This window comes from Cyanistes caeruleus, chromosome 12 (assembly GCF_971803275.1).
Source record: "Cyanistes caeruleus chromosome 12, bCyaCae1.hap1.1, whole genome shotgun sequence".
Classification (NCBI taxonomy): Eukaryota; Metazoa; Chordata; class Aves; order Passeriformes; family Paridae; genus Cyanistes; species Cyanistes caeruleus.
Genome location: NC_141712.1, coordinates 3,014,882 through 3,035,841, shown reverse-complemented (window position 1 = coordinate 3,035,841; position 20,960 = coordinate 3,014,882). Strand labels below are relative to the sequence as shown.

Genomic DNA, 20,960 nt, shown 5'->3' with positions numbered 1-20,960 from the left:
AAAGAGTCGCCACCAGTTTGCTCTTACACAGCAAGCAAGGCTGTCTCAGCCTAACCCAAACTTTCTTCTTTTTTCACATTTTCTTATGATTATAAATTATTATATTATTTCCCTTCTCTTTTTACATTTTCTCAATAGGTCAGGGAGGGTTTGGGGTTTGCTTTTTTAAAAGGTGTGGTCTGCCACTGCAGTCATTCCACGTGGAATTGCCCCACTGCTCTCAGTGTGGGGTTTGGTGAGTGAATTGCCACATCTCCACTCTGCAGAAACTCCTGTGCTCAAAGCCCCAGGCCTAAACCTGCCGTGGATTTGAGTTCTTCTCTCTCTGAAGGGGGCAGTGACCAGCTGCAGGTGCTGCTGGTGTGGTTGCACCACTCCCCACGAGCAGGCAACACCTCCCAGCACTGGCACAGGAACATCTCCCTCAAAACCAACACACACAAAGACTGGGAAAAAAATCTCTTTCCAGGCAAAGCAAAACAAGCTTTTCTTCTAATTGTTTGTGAAGCAAAAAGCATCTGAGTCCACCACCTGGTGACTGCCATGATTTCATAAAAAGACATTAAGTAAGACTAAGTTGGACCTATTTTTTATGAAGAAAACATCAAGAGTCCTCAGAGCCCCAGCGCCTCACTCAGCACAGGCAGCACCAGGGTGATCTCCAGAAGCCCCTGCAGCTCATGTACATCACCCTCTCTGTGCCTGTAGCTGTGCTGTACCTCCTCTCCAGGCTCAGCTCTGGATTCCTTTAAGGAGCCCTGCTCTGGGCAGAAGGTAACAGGAGAAGAAAAGCAGAGGATGCACAGCTCACATCTGGACACAGCCTCCATCCCATCCCACTCACCTTCCACCCCGTCCTGAGAGTGCAGCACCCTGAGAGCTCTGTGCCCACAGGTGACTTGGTACAAGCTGAAAGAGGTCAGCAGGACACACCATAGCCCCCTCCCACACTACTGACCCCACCAGTGGTCACCAATCTCCTGAAAATTGTGACACAAGTATTTATCTGTCAAAACACCAGGTTCCCAGGCACACAGCACATGGCTTTTACAGCCCCAGCACAAAGCAGGGATACACCAGACCATTCCATGTGGCATGGCCTGGGAGGTGCAGGGGCTGCTGGACGAGCCAGGGAAAAGCACTGGTGTGAATTTACTCATTCCCTGATCCCTGGTGTAACAAAAACAACTCAAGATGACTCCCAGCTGTCAGAAACAAGTCAGTCATGCCCCCATGACCTAAACCCCCACGACTGTCATTCATGGGGCAGCACTGCGTTTATCAGATGTGCTCCATCTTCTAAATAAAACTGCAAGAATTCTAAATACCTTGCATGAATTTTATTTTGAGATGTTTTTAGGGTTTTTACCCCCCTGAGCTGATCCACAAAAGCCTGCACCCAAGTCACGGGGGGTTTCCAACAGAGCAAGTGCATCCTTTGCTCTGCATCACTGCATCCCTGCACTGCCAAGCCCAGCCCTGCTCCAGCCAGGAACAGGTACAACAAGCCAAGAGACTTTCCAAGACAACCAGCTACTGACCTACACTTCAAAAAAATTACATGCTTATTTCTGAAACCAGCTCCAAATATGGACTCTAACACACTTGATTGGTGTGCAGGTCTGGTTTCTATTGAGTGTTTAGATTTGGGAAACATGGCTTTGATTAAAAATGGGCAACCCACCAACTGCAGAGAGTTTTCACATAACTGCCTGGCAAAAACCAAAAAAAATAATAAAGCTGCAACAGTTATTGCCATTCATCAAATCTTCTGCCTTGTTTCCTGAGGAATTGCCTGCTTGCCCCACCTACACCTGATAAAGCACCTACACCTGGGATGCTCAAGGTTAAGAGCAACTGCCACAACCAGAGAAACACAGAGAATGCAAGGTTTTACTAATTACAGCTCTTTCCACTGCCTGCTATACAGCTGTTTGGTCTTAGCTGATACTCCACTCCAGTACCTATTGCTTCTTCCCTTTTTCCTTAAACAAATGCAAAAATCAACATTCCCTTTGAAGCAGCACAGTTATGGAGAGAGGGAAGAGCAGCAGGTGAGACCATTTGCAGACAGTGGGTCTGATCCTGCTGCATTTCATGCTGGTCACAAGAACAGGCAGCACAGCAGAGAGCAGCACACAGCCAGGTAACACACTTCTGTGAGCAGGGAAGCCACAGAGAATTACAAAGTTTATTCACTATCCCCTTGCTCAGAACCAGTCTGTCAGTGATTATTTTCCAGTCATTCAATATCTGATCCAAACAGATGGATTTAGCAGGAATTTCACACCAGCAAAACATAGAAAACCAAGATCCTGCTCTAACTCTAACACCACTGAAGGCAATGTCATATCCACAAAGCCAGGAAAACAGAACCAGCCCCAGCAGCAGAGCCCTTGGTTGTCCCAGTTCAGCCAAGTCCATGTTTGCTTTATCATAGTCACTATCATACCTCTCCCACCTGGTTAGAAATCCCTTCCTACCAAAGGTTTCCACTCCACACTCACACACGCTGCAGCTTTGCTCTTGACAGAGACAAGCACAAAAAGGAGCCTCAAATTCCTGGCATTAAAATTTGGGACATCCATGAACTGTTTCAACAGCACCTGGGACAACCAGAGCCCCAGCTGATGCCCCACTGGGGCAGAGCCAGCACAGAGGAGGCTGAGGAGCAGCAGCAGGACCACACAGCCCAGCCAGGAGCTTCACCCCCAGCATCCCTGCACGCCTGGGGAAGAGCTGCTGCTCAAGGGAAAGGTTTGTGCCACGAGCACCAGAACAAAAGGGTATTTCCCATGCCTGGGAGAGGCCACAGGCTCTCCAAGGACCACAGGAAATATGATCCAAGCCAGCTGAAGCATCTAAACATGCACAACTGTCAAACTGCATTTAGGAATGGCTTTTTGTTTCTCTTCATTTTAACTTTGAAATTTTCTCATTTTTTCAAGTGACCACATTAAAGGAAGAAAACATCTTGTTTTCTTTTTCCAGGAGGTGTCTTTCTGAGGTGTCATCAGTGAAACAATTCACCAGTTAAATAAATGTTTGGATGGCTGGGAAACAACGAACGTCCCTAGCAGCTCTTCCACAATAGCCATCCACTTTTCCAAAAAAATATAAATATATTCTGAACTGAAACAAGCTTTGCTCAATCAGATTCTTTAAAGAGCAATATTACATGTGAGATGTGATCTTTTGTAACCTCTTAAACACCTCCTGCTTGTCCATTTGAGCCAGTCCCTATTTCACGACAACCTCTGACATTAACATCCCTCACACTCGTGTGCTGCCTTCCCTGCTCCTCTCCCCACAATCCCAAACACACACACTGACCCTCACAGGACACCAAATTTCACTGCTGCTGCCTGCAATTAAAGACTTTACAGTCAAGGCTGGAGTTGAGGGAGATGATTGAGTATTTGTGCTGTTATTCCAACCCAGTTTTATCCCTCTTCCAAAGTTATTGGATTTCTCACCCCTGGCACCTGAGGAACTCAATTCTCTGTTGGGTATCTCAGCTCCCAAAAGCCCATCAGGGGGTCCCTGAGCTCACCTGCACAAGGGCAGCAGCAGGGGCTCCAGGGCAGCTGAGCCCACCAGCTCAAGGTGGATTTTTAACCAGGCCAGGCAGAGCTGCCACTGGAGCCCCTTCCCCGAGCAGCAGAGGGTGGGACAGCAGCACAGAACAGAGCCTCAAACACAAATACCTACAGCTTTTCATACAAAACCTGCCAGTGGAAACTCTTCCAGCATCTAAAACCCGGAAATAGGTGTCACTAGCGATAAATCCTCACCCCTCAGCTGAGTCCCCCTGTGTAAGCCCTTCCACGTTCATGTGCACAGGAGTTCTCAGCTGAGCATTAAATGAGTGTTTGTGCTCTGCGGTGCTGGGGTTTTTCCTTAATGAGTCATAGGCTTTTTCTTAAAAGTTTGCTGGAACACATAAATGTGACATTAGAAATTTAGTAAAAACTGCTCCAGAAAACAAGGAATGAAGTTTCAGACAATGTGAAATATTCCAGCTGGAAGAGATACATGACTTGCTTGGCCACTTTTTTGTGCTCAGTCTCAGCACAGTAACAAGGCTATGCTGACAGGGAGCTAAAACAACCCAGTCAGGTTAATAAGAAGAGATAACACATAGCACAGAATTGGAACTATCTGCTCCAATGTAGAAAAAAAGGAGAAACTCCACTTCCAGAGACAGCACCCAGACAGGCACATTGAAAAATCACATAAAAATCCAGCCAAACACCACATTTACTGGTTGATTATTAGCACATTTGCTAATTTTGTTCAGAGCTGAAGGCTAATAAGCCAGCAGGAATCCTGCTGCCAGCCCCAGGAGCTGTCACACCCCTGGAGCAGCTCCAAGCAATGCCACATCACAACCCCAGGTACGATGGTCCTGTCAGGACTTGAACCTCTCAGGCAGCTGAACACAGCCCTCCAAAGTGAGCATTTCCAAGCTCTTAACAGAACTTACAGACATCATTCACATTCCTGAATCCCACCCTTCTGCTGCAGTTTTGCTTTATTTCACACATCCCCATCCCTGGCACTTTGTCCAGGACAGGCACAAAAATCAACCACCACGTCACACTCAAAGACACTCGGCTTCTCCAGCCTCAGAACGTGAAATTATTTTGGACACAACCAACCAGACTCTGCCAGCATGCTGTGAAGAGCTGTCCTGAGATATTTGGGACATATGAGGTAGATAGAAGGCCAAGCCTAGAGTTTATTAAATATCTGCATAAATGTTCTGATCTTAGTAAAACTATCTGGCTTATCACTGTTAGTTTATTTTCTTACCACCACTGCACAATCCTACTATACACCTGCAAATTACTTTGCCAAATTTGGGGTGTTTTTTTAATAATCTTTTTTTTAAAATAATCACTTTATGATTAGGCAAATTCACTTCCTTTCAGAGTGTTTTCTAAGCACCCAATATCCACACAGCTAAGAGACATTTACATCTTCATTTTTTAATTGTAGATATTAAGGATTTCAGCCTGGACCTGCTGCCACAAAGCCATCAGTGGTAACACACAAACTTGTACCATTTACACATTTTAGATGTAAAATTTATACAACTTTAGGGACATTTTCCACTGGAAAAAAAAAAATTCAATCAAATTATAAAAACAGCTACTTTGACAGTTCCTTCACAGCAGGATACCATTTCTACTCAGCAAACTGAGCCCATTAAAGTCATTAAACTGGGATTTACTCCCAATTCATACACCACCATGTATGAGCCTCCAGTGAGTGACTGCACCTCAAATGGGACATTCACACCCAAAAATCTGTGTGGAAGATCCAGCACAGAGGTGAGGGGAAATAACTGCCAGTACAAGTTCAACTCTGCTACAGAACAATTTTTGACTTTCAATCTTGCCTAGGATATCTCCCAACCCACCTGAGAGGGCAGAGCTGACTGCTGAGGTTTGTTTTTGGGGTGAAGGGGTTAGGCAAAGAGAGAAGGGTATGTTTAAAAGCCTGATTTACTTCTGGATTTATCCTTGAGGAAAGCAGCACAGCCTTGGCCTGGACCTTGTGACAACCCTAAAAGCTGAGCAGGAGCAATGAATTGCTGAGTGTTTCTCCCAGCATTCCCACTCCAAACCAAGCTGCAGCCCAGGCTCTACCCAGCCCCTGCAAACCTCCCTCCCCTTGGCACAGTGCTGCACAAAGCCTGGCTGGGAACACACAGGAACATTCCCAAACCTCCCAGCACAGGAGGGTCCCAAACCACAGGAGGTGCCTGCACCAACTCTTGTCCTGCACACAAACCTCGGCACTGGAAACCTCACCTTGGTACCACAAATCAAACACGTGGCAGCTCTTTGGAAGAATCCGTTCCTTCTTTCCTTTTTACAACAGAGTAAAAGCATGTGCAATAAAAAGAAATAAAAACATTTGTTATGAAACAATACCTCATTCACAGCCAAGTGTCATGCAACTGAAGATAAGAAAACATTTGTCCCCATTCATGACACAGGCTTCTCTCCAAGTTACAGCCATCCAAATCCCATTTCATGTTAATTGGACATGTTACATGTATTACTTAATAAAATAAACTCACACATGTTCCACAGCGCTCTCCTGCTGTTATTATGCCACTTCCCAACCTCAAGGAGTCATAGGGATGTGCATGGCTGGCAGGGACTGCAAGAAGCCACCTCAGGAGCATCCCTCAGAGCACATTTCACACCACAGACAAGACTCCATTCTTCTACCTCTGCAGACTTGTGTTATCCCCTGTTTTTTTCATGTTAATTCCTTCTACTTTTTCTCCCCCCACTTTCCTACTCTTTCCTCCTCTCTGGATGATGCTCCAGCTGCAGACTTTCTCTATCATTCTGATTTCCTTGCCTCATTCAGGGTTCAGGTTCTTGGTAGCTGTGAGCCACAGGATGCTGCTCCACCCCGGCATCGCCCACTGCAGCTCCTCCTGCACCTTGCCCCAGGAACACACACCTCCCTTGCCTGACCCCTTTTTGAGGGCTTTCCTGCTCTTTGGCTAGAAAAGCCTGACCACTCTCAGATTAGTTTCAGCAATGTATTTCTGAGCTGTAATAGGGAGATTAGAAAACAAAACCAGAACCGTGAGATACACAGCCTGTCTGAACACTTCAGGAGACCCCAACATGTGAGTTTATTTCTATTTAAGTGTTTGCCTATCAAAGGCAATTTTTTCCCAGGACAGCCTCAACTGTAAATGCTGAAGGATATCAGCTGCTTACCAACACTGAATGAATTTCTAAGCCCAGCAAAAGAGAAATATAAAGTAATTACCAGATGACACATCTTTGCTTATCCCCACAAAAAATATAGTACAATCATTACCTCTACTTTGATGGAAACAGGAAAGATCTAATATTTCACAAAGAAACCTTCAGGAACTCCTAAGACAAAAAGAACTCCATAGTCAATCTCTCAAGTGTTCCGGTCACCAACTGCAAGCTCATCTAAATTTCATTCAAATTTTCAAATTTCATCCCTATGCAATAAAGCTTTTAGATATTTACCACCGTTACCCGTCTTAATTTTGATCTCACTTGCATAAACACCCTTCCATCACCTCAACCTGCACACACAGAATAAGCACAAACATAAAACTCTGAATTCATAAACATACTGCAGATTGTAAATCCAGATGTACATGGGTGACAACGCACATAGAGTGCAGAGAGGGCCTGGATGGGCCTAGAGATTTATTTCTTCCCTTCACCTGGTCTTCCCTTCCCTCACCTACCAGGCCAAAGGCTTTTCAACACCATGTTATCAGCACTGTTTCTTGGTGGTGCTCCAAAAAACATGCGCTGGTACTGCAGGATGGCTTTAGGAGAGAGACAGCTCTCAAAAGTCAAGGCTACTCACCAGGGTAGGCACAGGCTGTGCTACACTGAGGGTGCATTATTTACAGAATCCAGACTTTGTGTCTCATTCTGAGACATCCCTGCTTCCTCTGGCAAACCTCCTCCAGGTCCCCAGGAACTCAGGTCCCCTGGCTTTTTCTGCAGGGCGAAGACAAAGGTGCCCCTGGAGGACATGGAAGGTGGCAGCTCTGTGACAGGACAGAGGGTGGAATGACCTTGCTCTGTTCTGCATCTCAGCTGTGAGGGGGGTGAGGCAGGTGTGAGGGCTGGGGAAGGCTCTGGATGTCAGAGGTGGGAAAAGCACCTTCACAAAGGGTACTCCCTGCACAAGGGCAGCTGAAGGACAACGACAGAGCTGCCAGTCTCTCTGGACTTTGCACAGGCAGGCACCTGCACTCCCCACCCCACCAGGGCAGGTGCGTCCTGCATCTTTAGTAGAGGACAACGAGACAATTAAATCACTTCTTGTGCTGGATTCCACCACCACAGAACCCTTGCTGGGGGACGGCTGCAGCAGAGCAGGGGCTGCCAGCAGTGTGTGAGTGCTGCCTGCACCCCTCAGCACCCTCCTGCCACTGCTGCCAGCCAGCAGAGACACCTCCATCAAAAGGAACAGCCAAACCAGCCCCCACATCCACGGCACTGCTCAGCAGGACCTGCCCCTCCGGTGATGAGCCAGGCTTTACAGCCAGTCCCACAAGGATGTGTGACTTGGATGGGTGTGCCAAAATACAACTTTAACCTTTACACCCTTTTTCAACACCTAAGCACCGGACTGAAGTATTCTGCAAAGAAAACAGAATTTAAGACGGCATGACTGAGCTCATGGACTTTCCAACACCCACAAATGTCCTGCTGACACCTCGGGATGAACATTCAATTTAAAAAACACTCCTGAAACATCTTTTACCTCACCTTATATCAATGTTCAGCTCAAAAGAGTTATGAAAATGAGTGAAATTACTTTTTTTTTACCTCACTTCTCAGCATCTGCCACTAAACCAAGCACATTTAGTAAACTGTCAGTACCCTGACAGGGGGTCTCAGAGGAAGAGGTTTGGGCAGGGAATGCACAGGAAGCAGCTACAAGAGAACAAAGTCTCACAGCCTTACCCAATTCAGCTGCTGCCAAAGGAAGGGTCTCAGCTTCCTGGAGCCCTCTGTCTGCACCCTCTGCCTTGGGTCAGCTCCAGCCATCTCTTTGACAAGGATGAATTGGAGCAGCTCACCAATCCAGCCCCAAACAACCTTCCCTCTTCTCCCTCCTCCTCTGCAGGCTTTGTTTTCCTCACACCAGTGGTGCAGGTGGCTGCAAGGTGCTGGAGGGAGCACTTGGAAGTGGAATGGTGCGGTCACCTGTGCAACCAGGCAGGGGCAGAGCCTTCCTTTGGCAGCACTGGCGTCTTTAGTCAGATTAAACCAAGGAGGGCACCTTCCTTCTCTCTACAGATGTCCTTCGTTCTGCCCCAGCAGGAGCCTCCGGAGCATCCCAGAGGCTTCCCAGGCACAGGCTCACTGCTCACCCCGCACCGGGCACATCTCCCGAGGCTCGGGGCCTGCTGCAACACATCGCTGTGGAGCACGGTGCAGCCAAATCTGACAAACCAGAAAACCTATCCACAACACAGATTCCCCACATTTCCTCCTGGAGCCCCTCATTGCACACCCAGCTTTCCCAGGCCACTGGAAACACTTCCCAGAGGCTCAGGACAGATAATTTCTTTCTTACCTCTTACTTTTTACTCCTCAGCCTCTCACCGTGGAAATGCTGAAGGTAACACTGCCTGCAGCTCGTGTGTTACAGGCCCCACATCCTCAGAAGTGCCCTCAGCAGGATCCCCTCAGCTGCTGAGGAGCATCTGCCAGGTGCCAGCACTGAGAGATGCAGCGGGTGATCCATCAGCCTTCTTATCAGCCCAGGACAGATGAAGGCAGGCAGTAAGCACCGCATTCAGCCTCCTTTGTCTGGGCACAAAAGCTTGGAGAAACTCTGCCGCTGCAGTGTACAGAGAGGTTTTCCTGCTAGAGAGGCTGCTGCTCCCTTAGCTACCTCCAGCGAGCGGCCCAGGCCTCTCTCGCAGAGAACCCTGCGAGTCCTCCGTTCCCTGCAGAGCCCCAGGGCTGAACACGCGGCTCCATCCTCGGGAACGCACACAAAGCACGGAGAGAACCATTCCCTCCGAGGCCTGCGGTGGGGCTGGCTCACCCGCACCCCTCACCCCGCCCGGCCCCGCGGGAGCTCCGCAGGCCCCGCGGGAGCTCCGCAGGCCCCGCGGGAGCTGTGCAGGCCCCGCGGGAGCCCTCGGAGGAGCTCCCGGCTCACCGCAGCCCCCGAGCAGGAGGGACAGGGCAGAATTTGCACGCTCCAGATCAACTTTTCACAGGTGTTTTTAGCTTTTGCCACCCAGCACGAAGAAAGACGGGAAGCTAATCCTAACCAGTGGGGCTATAAAACACACGCACTCTTCCGCAGTTCAAGAAGTTACTTTTCTTCCATAAAGAAGCAACAAAAATTCAGGAGACGACCAGCAGGCCGATTTAACCTCAGCAAGGGCCGAGAGCTCCTCCAAACTCCCCTCGGTCACAGGGATGTCCCTGTGTGCTGCGCAGACCCTGCGAGGCCTCGCGGGGTGGGGACAATGCCGGGCTCCCACAGGTGTTCCCAACCAGCACAAAGATTTCACCGAGAACCGCTCCAGCAGTTCATCATCTGCACAGGTTAGCACAGACTGAGGAAAGCAGGATGGCAAACACCACAGCCTCTGGGATGCTGGAGGGTAGCAGAGAAGCTTCAGCAGCCCGCGAGGAAGGGAGACAAAAGAGAATCACCCCGACTACACAAACAGCTCTCATCACACTCCAGACAAGTCTCCCATCCGCACGTGGAAAGGGAAGCATCACACATGCAAACAAACCGCGCTAGGAAGAGACGGGAGAGGGTTCACATACCGGGAGCGAACTACGGTGCGAGCACTTCGGACACCAGACAGTGTCTGTGGCCATGTGAGACTTCAGCAGGCACCTGGTCCAGAGCAGCCCCGGGCATCGCACACACCCGCCTTCTCCACGGCCCGACTCGGCCGGCCCCGCACACCGCCGCCCTCCAGCCGCCCGCTCCCCCCGCCCCACTCACCGAAGTACTCCTTCTTCATGTGCATCTCCAGCTCCTTCTCCAGCTCCAGCGTCAGCGCCTCCAGCCGCCTCTCCGCCTGGCTGGGGCCGCTCTCCCGGCACGGCGTCACCTGGTAGGGGAGCTTGAATTTGGGAGCCGAAGCGGAGCCTTTGGTCGGGCTGTAGGCGTAGGGGGGCGGCGGCTCGGGGGCGCCGGCCGGGTGCTGCTGGTCGTGCCGCGGCGGGGACTGGGCATGGATCCGGTGGAACGCGTCCCCCAGCTCGGGCACGGCGCCGTCCTCCTGCAGGCCGGGCCCCAGCAGGGACGAGCGGGGCGACGGCAGCTGCAGCTCGGGGTAGGCGCTCATGGAGCCGCGGGAGCTCCGCGAGCTCTGGCTGGAGATGCTGGAGCGGGGGCTGACCACGGCGGGGCCGGCCGAGCCGCGGCCCTCGGGGCCGCAGAGGCTGGAGCGGGGGCTGGCCAGGGCGAGCCCGGCGCCGCCCGCCCCCTCGGGCTCGGCGCTGCCCGGCGGGCCGTACCTGCAGTCCGAGTAGCTGGAGCGGGGGCTGGCGGTGCAGGAGTACTGGCTGGCGGTGCTGGAGCGGGGGCTGGCGTGGCGCTGGTCGTAGCCCATGCTGATGCCGCTGGTGCGGTTGCTGCTGGGCTTGCTGCCGCCGCCGTCGTAGCCGGTGAGGCTGGCGCGGGGGCTGGAGTGTTTGCTGGTGTCGCTGGCCGTGCTGGCGTAGCTGGAGCGGGGGCTGAGGGCGGCTCCGTCGTACTGCACCAGGCTGGCGCGGGGGCTGCCGTACTTGTCCTGCCCGGGCACCACCAGGCTGGAGCGGGGGCTGGAGAACTTCTCGTAGGGCAGCGCGACCGCGCCGCCCAGGCTGGAGCGCGGGCTGGAGAACTTGCCGTGCTCGGCGGCGGGGCCCGGTGAGGCGGCGGCCAGGCTGGCCCGCGGGCTGGCCGCGCCGAACTTGCCGTCCGGGCCGCCGGGCGCCCGCCCGCCGCCCTTGGCCACGTAGCCGCCCTCGTAGGCGCTGCCCGCGGCGTAGCGGTAGCCCTCGGCCGAGTAGCGCTTGCCCTTGTCGGCGAAGCCGCTGTAGCAGGGCAGCGCCACCTCGGAGCGGGTGCACAGCCCCTCCTCGCAGCACGGCGGGCCCGGGCCCGGCTCGGCGGCGGCGCGGCCGTTGGCGCGGAGCGGGGCGGCTCTGCCGCAGGGGGCGGCGGCGGGGAAGCCTTCGGCGGGCGGCGGCGGCGCGGCGGTGCCGTTCATCTTCCGGCCCCGCTGCTCCGCCGTCATGTGGGCGGCGATGACCCGCTTGGTCTCCTCCAGGTCGGGGTGCAGCGCCAGGTCCCGGCGGCCGCCCCGGCCGTACGGACCCTCCGGGCAGGGCTCGTACAGGGACAGGTCCTCCATGAACTTGGTGGCCTTCAGTGCCATGTCCTCCTCGTACTTCTCCATGCTCGGCCGGAGCCCGGCGGCGCGGGGCGGGGGAGGACGGTGAACTCTCCGCGAAAGCGCAGTCCGGAGCGGAGAAAGAAGAAAGGTAAAGAAAAAAAAAAAAAAAAAAAAAAAAGCCAAAGAGGAAAAAAAAGAAAAAAAATCCCCAAATGCTGCAACACAAAAAGCACCCCAGAAGAAAGCCCCTTCCCGCGGTCCTGGCGGGGCAGCGGCGGGACGCGGCTCCTTGTCCGGAGAGCGGCGAGGCGGCGGCCGGGCTCGGGGCGGTCACCCGGGCGGCATCCCGCGGCGCTGGGCTCGGTGCGGCCGGGCTGCCCGGCGGAGCGCGGCCGGCACAGACGAGGCGCCCCTGTGTCACTTTCCAGCCTTAAATAAGTTGCTCGGTCCAGTCAATGGCGCGCTGCGCGGAGGAATTTGCGCTCGGCGGGTCCCTGCCCCCGCCGCCCCCGGCGGCCGCCCCGCGGCGGGGCCGCGGCCCGCCCGCACCCCGGGCGGGGGGCGAAGGCGGCGGCCGGCCCGGAGGGGCGAGCGCGGAGCGGCGAGCGCGGCGCGGGGCGCGGCGAGGCAGGGACTCCTTTGTGTGGGGCAGGAATGCGAGGAAGGAGACTGGGCGCTGCGTCCCGCTGGAATGTAGTTAATGCCGGAGCCAAACAATGATTTTCCCCGAGTCAGTCAGGGAGAGGGCGGCCGCGGCGCTGCTCCGCGGCGGGGTCGGCGGCTCCCTCCTCGGCTGGGGCCGGCCGAGCCCGGCCCGGGGCGGGCGGCGGGGCTGTCACCGCTCCCGGGGTCCCCACGCGGGGCTCGGGGTCCCGGCCCGGGGGGGCTCCGCTGCTGGAACTCTCCGGCAGAACCCGCGGCCTCGTCCCGCGTGGGGAAGGGGCGGCTCTGCCCCACCTGCGGCCGGGGCTCCCCCGCACGAACAGCGGCATCCCTGCGGGGACCGGCGCTCGGGAGCGGCCCCGCACCTGTGCCGAGTCCCCAGCGCCGGCCAGGTGCCTCCGCTGAAAGGACTCGTGTTTGTAGCACGGCGGCTGAGGGCTGTTGCCAGTTATTTATTAAGTCTTTTTTTAAAAAAAATAAATAAAAGGCAGCGCTAAGACATATGATAAACATATTGTGGCCTAAAGCAATCTGTGAGCTGACGGGAGTGTAAAAAAGCAGCTACTGTGTGTGTGTCACTGCAAGAGCTTCATCTGTTGATCGGTGATGAAACACCCCGGCACCGCTTGCTATTTACATCTGTGTGCTCACAAGAAAAGGTGTCAGAAAACAACCCCTCAAAACGACAAGACCCCCAGTACTAAACTGTAGCCTACAGGTTTGTTTGGTTTGGGTTTTTTTGTAACTGAGCTGCAGCTCCCTGACAATCATTTGCGTTGATGGCAGAAATGCTGGCAAAGCTCTAACAGCAGGTATCTGACGGGTGTTCTTTCACTGCTGGGTGCTGAGCACCATGAGAGGGGAGAAATATGGCTCAGGTTTGAGCTATAGGCACTCTGCTGTGCCAAGAAGATTTTATTCTGTTATCAGACCTAATTAAACATTAAAAGCGACTGTGTGCTCCAAAATGTCCCCAGCTGTGGAGGGCAATTGATTGGCAATCTGTTTTCTTGTGTGTGCAGGGGTGGCAGGAAAAAAATTCAATAAACCATGTAAATGTGCAGAGAAAGATGTGAAAAACAAATCTGTTAGGCATGAGAGAGGCAGTCCATGTCCATGTGGACATACATGAACAAACACCTCCACTCTTGGGAGTCAAGTACTCTTTTCTATGGTCACATCTTTCATTACACTTTTTGCCCGTCTCCTACACACGTGTGCTACTTGTGGAACAAGTTACATTTCATCTGTAGCCCAGAGGTGTGTGAAGGCACCTTTGCAGCTGTGTGTCCTGGTGCAGCCCCTCACTGCTGCTGCCCTGGCTGTGAGGGGATCAAAGCTCGAGTCCCTGTCCCATTCAAGCCATGGACTCTGGTAAAGTTGTGAGCACAGACACAAACTGTGCTGTCAGCCACATTGCACGGACACATCCCTTCCAAGAACAAAGAGAGCTTCCTCCCACAGAGCACATGGAGACCACCTTTAACTTGAGGCTTCATCTGCCCCACCTGGGATGAAGCTTGTTAGTGGCAGTGGGCATCTCATGACCTGCTGCCCTCAAATGTACTGCTGCAGAGCTCCTTCAATCCTTCCTGGGGCCTGTACGAGGCTGTTCTCTCCTGTTACTGGCTTAGCACCGCTTAGTGTCAGCTTTTGTAAGGTCGCCTTCCCGAGAAACTGGGAGAGACTCATAGACAGCCTGGAAGGTTGGTCCATCAGAGCACGTCTCAAGAAAATGTACTCTGTTTTAAGGGTGTTTTGATTTGGTTGTTTCTTCTTCTTGTTGCTGCTGCTGTTTGGTTTTTTATTTAACCTTACAACATTAGACAGCTTTATTGTTAATCTGACAGAGTAGGTGGGATGTGCTGGAAAACCCTGCTCGTGTGCTCACAAGAGGCAGCATTTTGGGCAGGTATCCTTACAGAAGGAATGAAGCCACAGGTTACTCTTACAGCAGCAGTGTCCTTCTGTAGCTCCGTCCTTCTGAGCCACAAATCTGCCCCTGCTCTGCCTTTTGAGGCCACTCAGTTCTGTGCTGCTTCTGCTGCCAGCAGGTTTCTGCACTAAGTCTATTGCTACATAAGTCATGAAAGCATGGGCTTTGCTGGGTGTGAACTCATAGGAAAAACATTCTGGGGAGTCTAAGGAAATAACCCTTTTTAGTAAGCAGTGTGGATCAAATGGTAAAAATCATTTTTACTGTTAGAAAGCTTGTGCTTGATAAGTAACATCCTGGTACTGTGTTCTCATCCCAGCCCTGCTGCAGGGGCAATGCTCCTGGCCCCCTCCTCACCAGGGAGTTGTACTTCTGTCACACACATGAAAAAACTCATATTTATCTGCAGTACAGCCCCAGGTGTGGGCAATGCAGGCCCAGGAATGGTGTAAATAAATATGTAGGTGGAGTAAATAAATATGCTGGCAGTGGTACACAGCACACACTGCACTGCTCACAGAGGACCATCTGTACCAGGTTGTGCAAACAAAAAGAGTGGAATTAAAGCTGATGTTGCTGTACTAAGTAGCCCCATCATTCTCCTCACTGTTAGATATATGAAAATCCAAATCAGTAGGTAGTTACAGCTTGACAATCCTGATGTGGTTTTCTCTCTACCTGATTTTCAAAGTAATTCCTTAATTATAACAAACAGCAGTAATATGTACATACTGCAAAAAGACTGACACTTCTGCAGTAAGAGCACAAGAGCTGTTGGGGGGTGTTGGAAAAGCTGAACTTCATAGTTTGGTATGGTTATCCTCATGCCTGATCTTAAGTTATCTCAGTAAATCAGATATTAAGGAAAGCCAGCTGCTTCTGTTAAATAAACTTCATTGTCTAAGACTTAAAGGGAGCAGAATAGCCAGGTGGGGTTATTGATCTGTGAATATCAGCTGGCTGGGCCTCCCAGGCTGAGCACTCCTGTTCCCTGTAATTGCCAGCATCTACAAGGGAGCAGGGAGACCTGCTGCTCTGCTGGGCTTTGCTTCTCTGAGCTGCAAACAGTTTATTACCAACAAGGCAGGGAATCTGTCAGTGCAAGAACTCCCCGTGGAAACTTGAGCTGGGGTGAAGACAATGGCAAAAATCCCATGACTTGTGTTGTGGTGTGCATGTGTTATATCAGAGCTGACACAATGCAGGAGGGAGTTCTTTGTCTCACTTCATCAACTGAACGATTTGAAGCTGCTCCACAGATTTGCCTCCTGAACTGGATGCTACCTGTTTTTTTACAATTTATTTCTTTGTCTCCAGCATTAAGAAATCAATGAAATTATACCCTGACATCCACAAGGTAACTGTTTTCCACTTTTAAAACTGATCAGTTTTTTTGGAAAGGAACGTAAATGATTATTCTTTTATCTCTGGTCTGTTTTAAGCCTGATGAAAATAACCTCAAACCCAAACAAACATAAAACCCAAAAAAACTTTATGAAATTAATTCAACATTATGCTAAGAAGGGTTTATATTTTGGGATGGGAGACTGAAGCTTTGATTTTCTTTGAAGTGGTAACTGTATTGGGTTTATATTGCTTTGTTTTGCATGTTTAGATCCTGTACATTAATTTGTGTTGTCATACTTTTAAGTATTAGCAAACATTTTAGCATATGAAGTTTGGATGTTAATACGTATTTGGACTTGGGTGATTTGTTTGCAAATCACTCTGTTCTGACCTGTTTTTTAAAATTCTTATTTGCAGTTGATCGTAGCTTCTAAAAATTGCAATTCTAGGGTGTGTTTTAGAGCACCATCTTCTGGCAGACAGCACTCACTGTGTTTGAAAGGCTGCCCTTGCTAGGCACAACTATTTAAAATATTTCTGACTAACACCACTCTGCAGGCTTACAGGTCATTTCTCATTCTAAATCCGCAATAAAACACTATTTAACATTTTTTACATTCTTCTTATTCACTGCAACTGCAGTTATTCACTGTGCTGCACAAACATAATTTGGGACAGACCCTGTAAAATTCCAGTCACAACAGGCGCTTTGTGAACGTGCTGGGGTAGACAGACAACATCTGTCCAAGCACTTATGATTAATGCACCATATATGTATCTTATTTCTTTTACAGCTTCATCTTCCACTTCTCTTACATATTTCAGATAATCACACTTTTGTCCAGCACAGTTTATGGGCTCATACTTTGGAGGCTGCACAGGGCACTGGCCATAATTCCTTGTACTCACAGGACACAGTCACTGAATATTCCAATGCAATCAGTGAGCAACCACTACATTTGCATAAATCCATCATTTATGTGGCCAGCTCAGTTAGCAGTGCACCCACTTAGTGCTTTATAGCTTCTGAATTCAGAGACTTGGAGGAGCTACAATTTCTTTTGGATATGATAAAAAGAAAGTCCTGATTCCAACACTGCAAACCTTCATCCAGCAAAGGAATCAGAGAGCATTAGTGCACTGAATAAAGAACAGAAACGCTGCATGAGGGTCAGGCTGCCACACATGGCTCCCTCTGCTCTGCTGGTGAAATGTATCAGCCAGACTCTATGTGCCTCTTCACACCCATTGAAGAAAGGAGGCAGGCTGCAAGCACTGACCTCCTGGCCTGGCAACACAACACACTTCAGCTGGGATCAGAAGGATCATCTCAGAAGGAAGGGGGCATTGGTTTGTTGAGAACACCAGTTACATTTACATTTCATTGTATTTTAGAGGTTATTATAGAGGCATCACTTGTTAACTAAAATAATGACCAAATTTGCAAGGATAGAGCTGTTCCATGAGTGTAACTAATGAAGTCTGGCCTCTGTATTCTGCATCCTCTGCACTCTCCAGCTTGTAGCTCCTCTCCAAATCCTCAGTAGTGCTGCAGTCCAGTGTGCCTGTGTCCCACAGAGCCAGATCCAGCACCTGCCTGATGTTTGCCAGGTCCAGAAGAATCACAGAACCATTAGGGCTGGGAAAGACCTCCAAGGTCTTTCCCAAAGACCAAATCCAGCCTTCAACAGCACCCCACTACAGACACTAATCCACATCACCAGTGCCATGTCCACTCATTTTTTTAACACTTCCAGGGGTGCTGACTTCACCACTGCCCTGGGCAGCCTGTGCCAGGGCTTGATCACTCTTTCAGTGAAGGAATTTCCATAATATCCAACCTGAACCCTGTCTGACACAAGTTGAAGTCATTCCCTCTCCTCCTGTCCCTGTTCCCTGGGAGCAGAGCCCGACACCCCCGGCTGTCCCCTCCTGCCAGGGACTTGTGCAGAGCCACAAGGGCCCCCTGAGCCTCCTTTGCTCCATCCTGAGCCCCTTTCCAGCTCCCTCAGCCCCTCCTGGGGCTCCAGACCCTTCCCAGCTCCGTTCCCTGCCCTGGACATGCTCCAGCCCCTCCATGTCCTTCTTATCCTGAGGATCTCAGAACTGAGCCCAGGACTGGAGCTCTGGCTCTGCACTCACCCAGCAGTAAAGGGGTCAGTCCCACACCTCCAAAGCCAAAGTGCTACCACAGAAGCTTCTGGGGCTCTGTCTCTTCTCCAGCACTGCAGGGTTGGGATTGATTAATGTTTGCAGGTATCTTCAAGTGTCACTGGAGAGGACTGGCAGAGCAATTCCATAAATTTCTTTTGGAAAGTGTTCTACAAACTTGTAACTTTTTCTCATGAGTGAAGGAGTCTGCCAATGGGAGAGATAAAGATAACATGTATCCTAAACAGCAATTTTCTTCTTTTAATATAATGGCTATCAAGCCATATCTACAAGTACATGTAATTACTCCATCCTGTTCACCCTTAAAAGCATCAAGGCCTCCAAATCAAAGCATTGCCTCTCCCTCATGTACATTTGTCTGCAGGTATAAGCTCCCTGTAGTCATTCTGCTTAGGCACCAGCCCAGAAACAATCTCAGGCAAGCAAAAACCAGATAACTGACGTGTGTACAATTTGTTGCATTATCCTGATCCTGTTCCTGCTTTTTTGCACATTCTGTATTTTAGATACAAAATGGAGGGCTTTTTTTTCCTTTTAGCTGCAAAGAAAAAAATATCTCTAGCACAGAAACAGAACAACACCAAATCTATTTCCCTTAATTCTGTGTTTATTCAGTTTTCTAATCCAAATTTAAAATTTTGGGGCAGTAGAAGTAAGGCTTGAAGCAGATATCAGTGGTATCTACAGACTGAATACAAGCTGATTTTATCTTCTGAAGTCTAATAAATGGTTAGCAAGAAGTCTTTGTTGTAAAGGTCAGAACTTGAAATGGCACATCAATCTATTCCCAGCTGTCAGAGGCAAGAGGCCAGGAAAGGATGCACCTCTCTCTGTGGCTCAGCTATGGAATGGTTTCATAAAATAAAGCTAAAATATCACACAGAAACATCACAAACACTAAATGGTCATATCTACAAGTTGCAGTGGCTCTTTAGGAAATGGGCTGGCTGTCACCAGGGCCCCGGGGTTCTTTCTCCTGGGTGGTTAACATTTGCCTGATAAAGGTGACTCTCCTGATGCTTTGGGAATTCCTTCACCCTCCATCAGAACAGCTTAATGCATCTCTGGTTAATTGCTGTCAATTATCAATGCTCAATATTCCTTTCCATGCTCTGATGCAGAAAAGGGATATTGAATTAAAAGCATGCAGACACTAGGTACATTCTGTAATAGTTGTATTTTTTTGTCCATACATGGCACTTGAATTCACTAAGTAAATTAAAAATGCAAACATCAAGAATTGTTTCTATAAAAGCAGCCAGAAAAGCTTAGCTGCATTAGAGAATTTTGCATGCTTATAAACAAACAACTTGAGAACCCTGCAGAGCCAATTTATATCACTGCAGATAGCAGTTTGTAGACTGATTTAATGAAGTGGGCTCCAAAATTGTCAGTGAAGATAGAGCCTAGATTAGATTGCTGAGCCAAAGCACTGGGAAGAATTTCTCCTCCATTTAAACATTTAGATCTTGTGCCTTCCAACTATACTTCCTTCCATATGACCATTACTGCTATTAGGAGTTGAAGAAATTGTCATTTGAAAAATGGAGGGGTTTTTAATTACTTGAAAGCTTAAATAATGCTTCAATTTAGATTTTTTTTTTTCTAGAGAACAAAGGAAAGTTTAAGTTGGAAAATTCTCTACTGATACAATGTTGGTGACTAGTAGCCAATTAAGGACACTCATACTCCACCAGTCCTGAAAAGCAGCTTTTCATTCTGCACAGCAGCAGTTTGCATTTAGTGCCTCATTCTGTACTGCCAAACTTCCAAAGGACTGACCAGAACAGCCAAGAGCTGACCCATGTTCTGTGGGAGCAGCCTGTGGAAAGGAAATACATTAAAAATCTCTTTCACATAAAAGTGTGTGACAGGAGGGATCCAGGAGCATTCTTGCACTACCCAGGCACGAGCAGCACAACTGCACCTTGTAAATACATCACCAGGTCATTGCTTGTGCAGTTCATTCTGGCCTTTCATGCTGCAAACCCAATGACACAAGGTTAAGAACAATAAACAATAACTTGAGGAGCAGCCAGGCAGAACCCCCCTGGTTGTTTTTTTTTACCCTTCAATCTGTTTGTGATATTTCAATCCTCCTCATACTCCACTCAACTTCCAGCCCACAAACACTCTGAACTTCAGTAGAAATAATGCAGTAAGTTACCAGGGTATATCCTCTACAGGTGTTTTAAAAAGAAGCTTGAAAGTAATTTTATTTTTAATAAAGATTAAACCCAAAATGTATCAGCCTTAATTTTTGGAAGATGTCATTAGACATGAAATTCTAGTGCTTCACCTGATTATGGCAAGTTTTCCACTGTAGCACTGAAATCCTTCCTCTAACACCTCTTATTTACATCTTTACCTCATCTTCACTCCTGCGAGCCAAGCAGCAACTAACTCAACAGGATTTCACTATTATTCCTCCAACCAAGCCCCTGCATATGCCTAAAAGGAGAAATAAAACATTAATTGCCTTGTAGAAGTTGTTTTGCACAGCATTGGCAATTCTAACACAATGATGAGCTGGCCTTTTTTAACATACTCTTTCTATAAAATTCACATTTGCTTTACAATTCACTCAGTCTGCAAACAGAGTAAATCTTGCTGCTCTGTGAGGCTCACTGCACACTCACCTATGAATGGGAGCAGTTTTGGGTCCCCAGCACAAAAGTGGGAATTATTTTGGTGCAGTGACAGAAATGGCTAATTAATGCATTCTGAGAAGCAACAGTGACTGTTTTGAGAGTTCCCAAGACAAATGCAGTAGGATTTAAGACACTGATTCTAAACATTACACTTTTGTCCCACACATGAAGTGTAATGCATAAAAATCAGAGTTTTATTCCTTCTGAAGTCATGAGGTGGTGAAAGTGTGTGTGTGGTGGCACAACTGCTGCAGCTCAAGAGCCCAAGAATTGATTGTCCAAGAAAAAA

At 49.6% G+C, this 20,960-nt stretch overlaps 1 protein-coding gene across 1 annotated transcript in view; it reads right to left on the bottom strand.

The window, feature by feature from the left end:
• Positions 1 to 12,069, bottom strand: part of WTIP (WT1 interacting protein) — an 80,784-nt gene extending 68,715 nt beyond the window's left edge. Inside the window, exon 1 of the mRNA XM_086847793.1 lies at positions 10,522 to 12,069. Coding sequence (XP_086703919.1) covers positions 10,522 to 11,965 — 1,444 coding nt within the window. The 5' untranslated portion in view covers positions 11,966 to 12,069. The remainder of the gene's footprint in view (positions 1 to 10,521) is intronic.
• Positions 12,070 to 20,960: the final 8,891 nt, after the last annotated feature.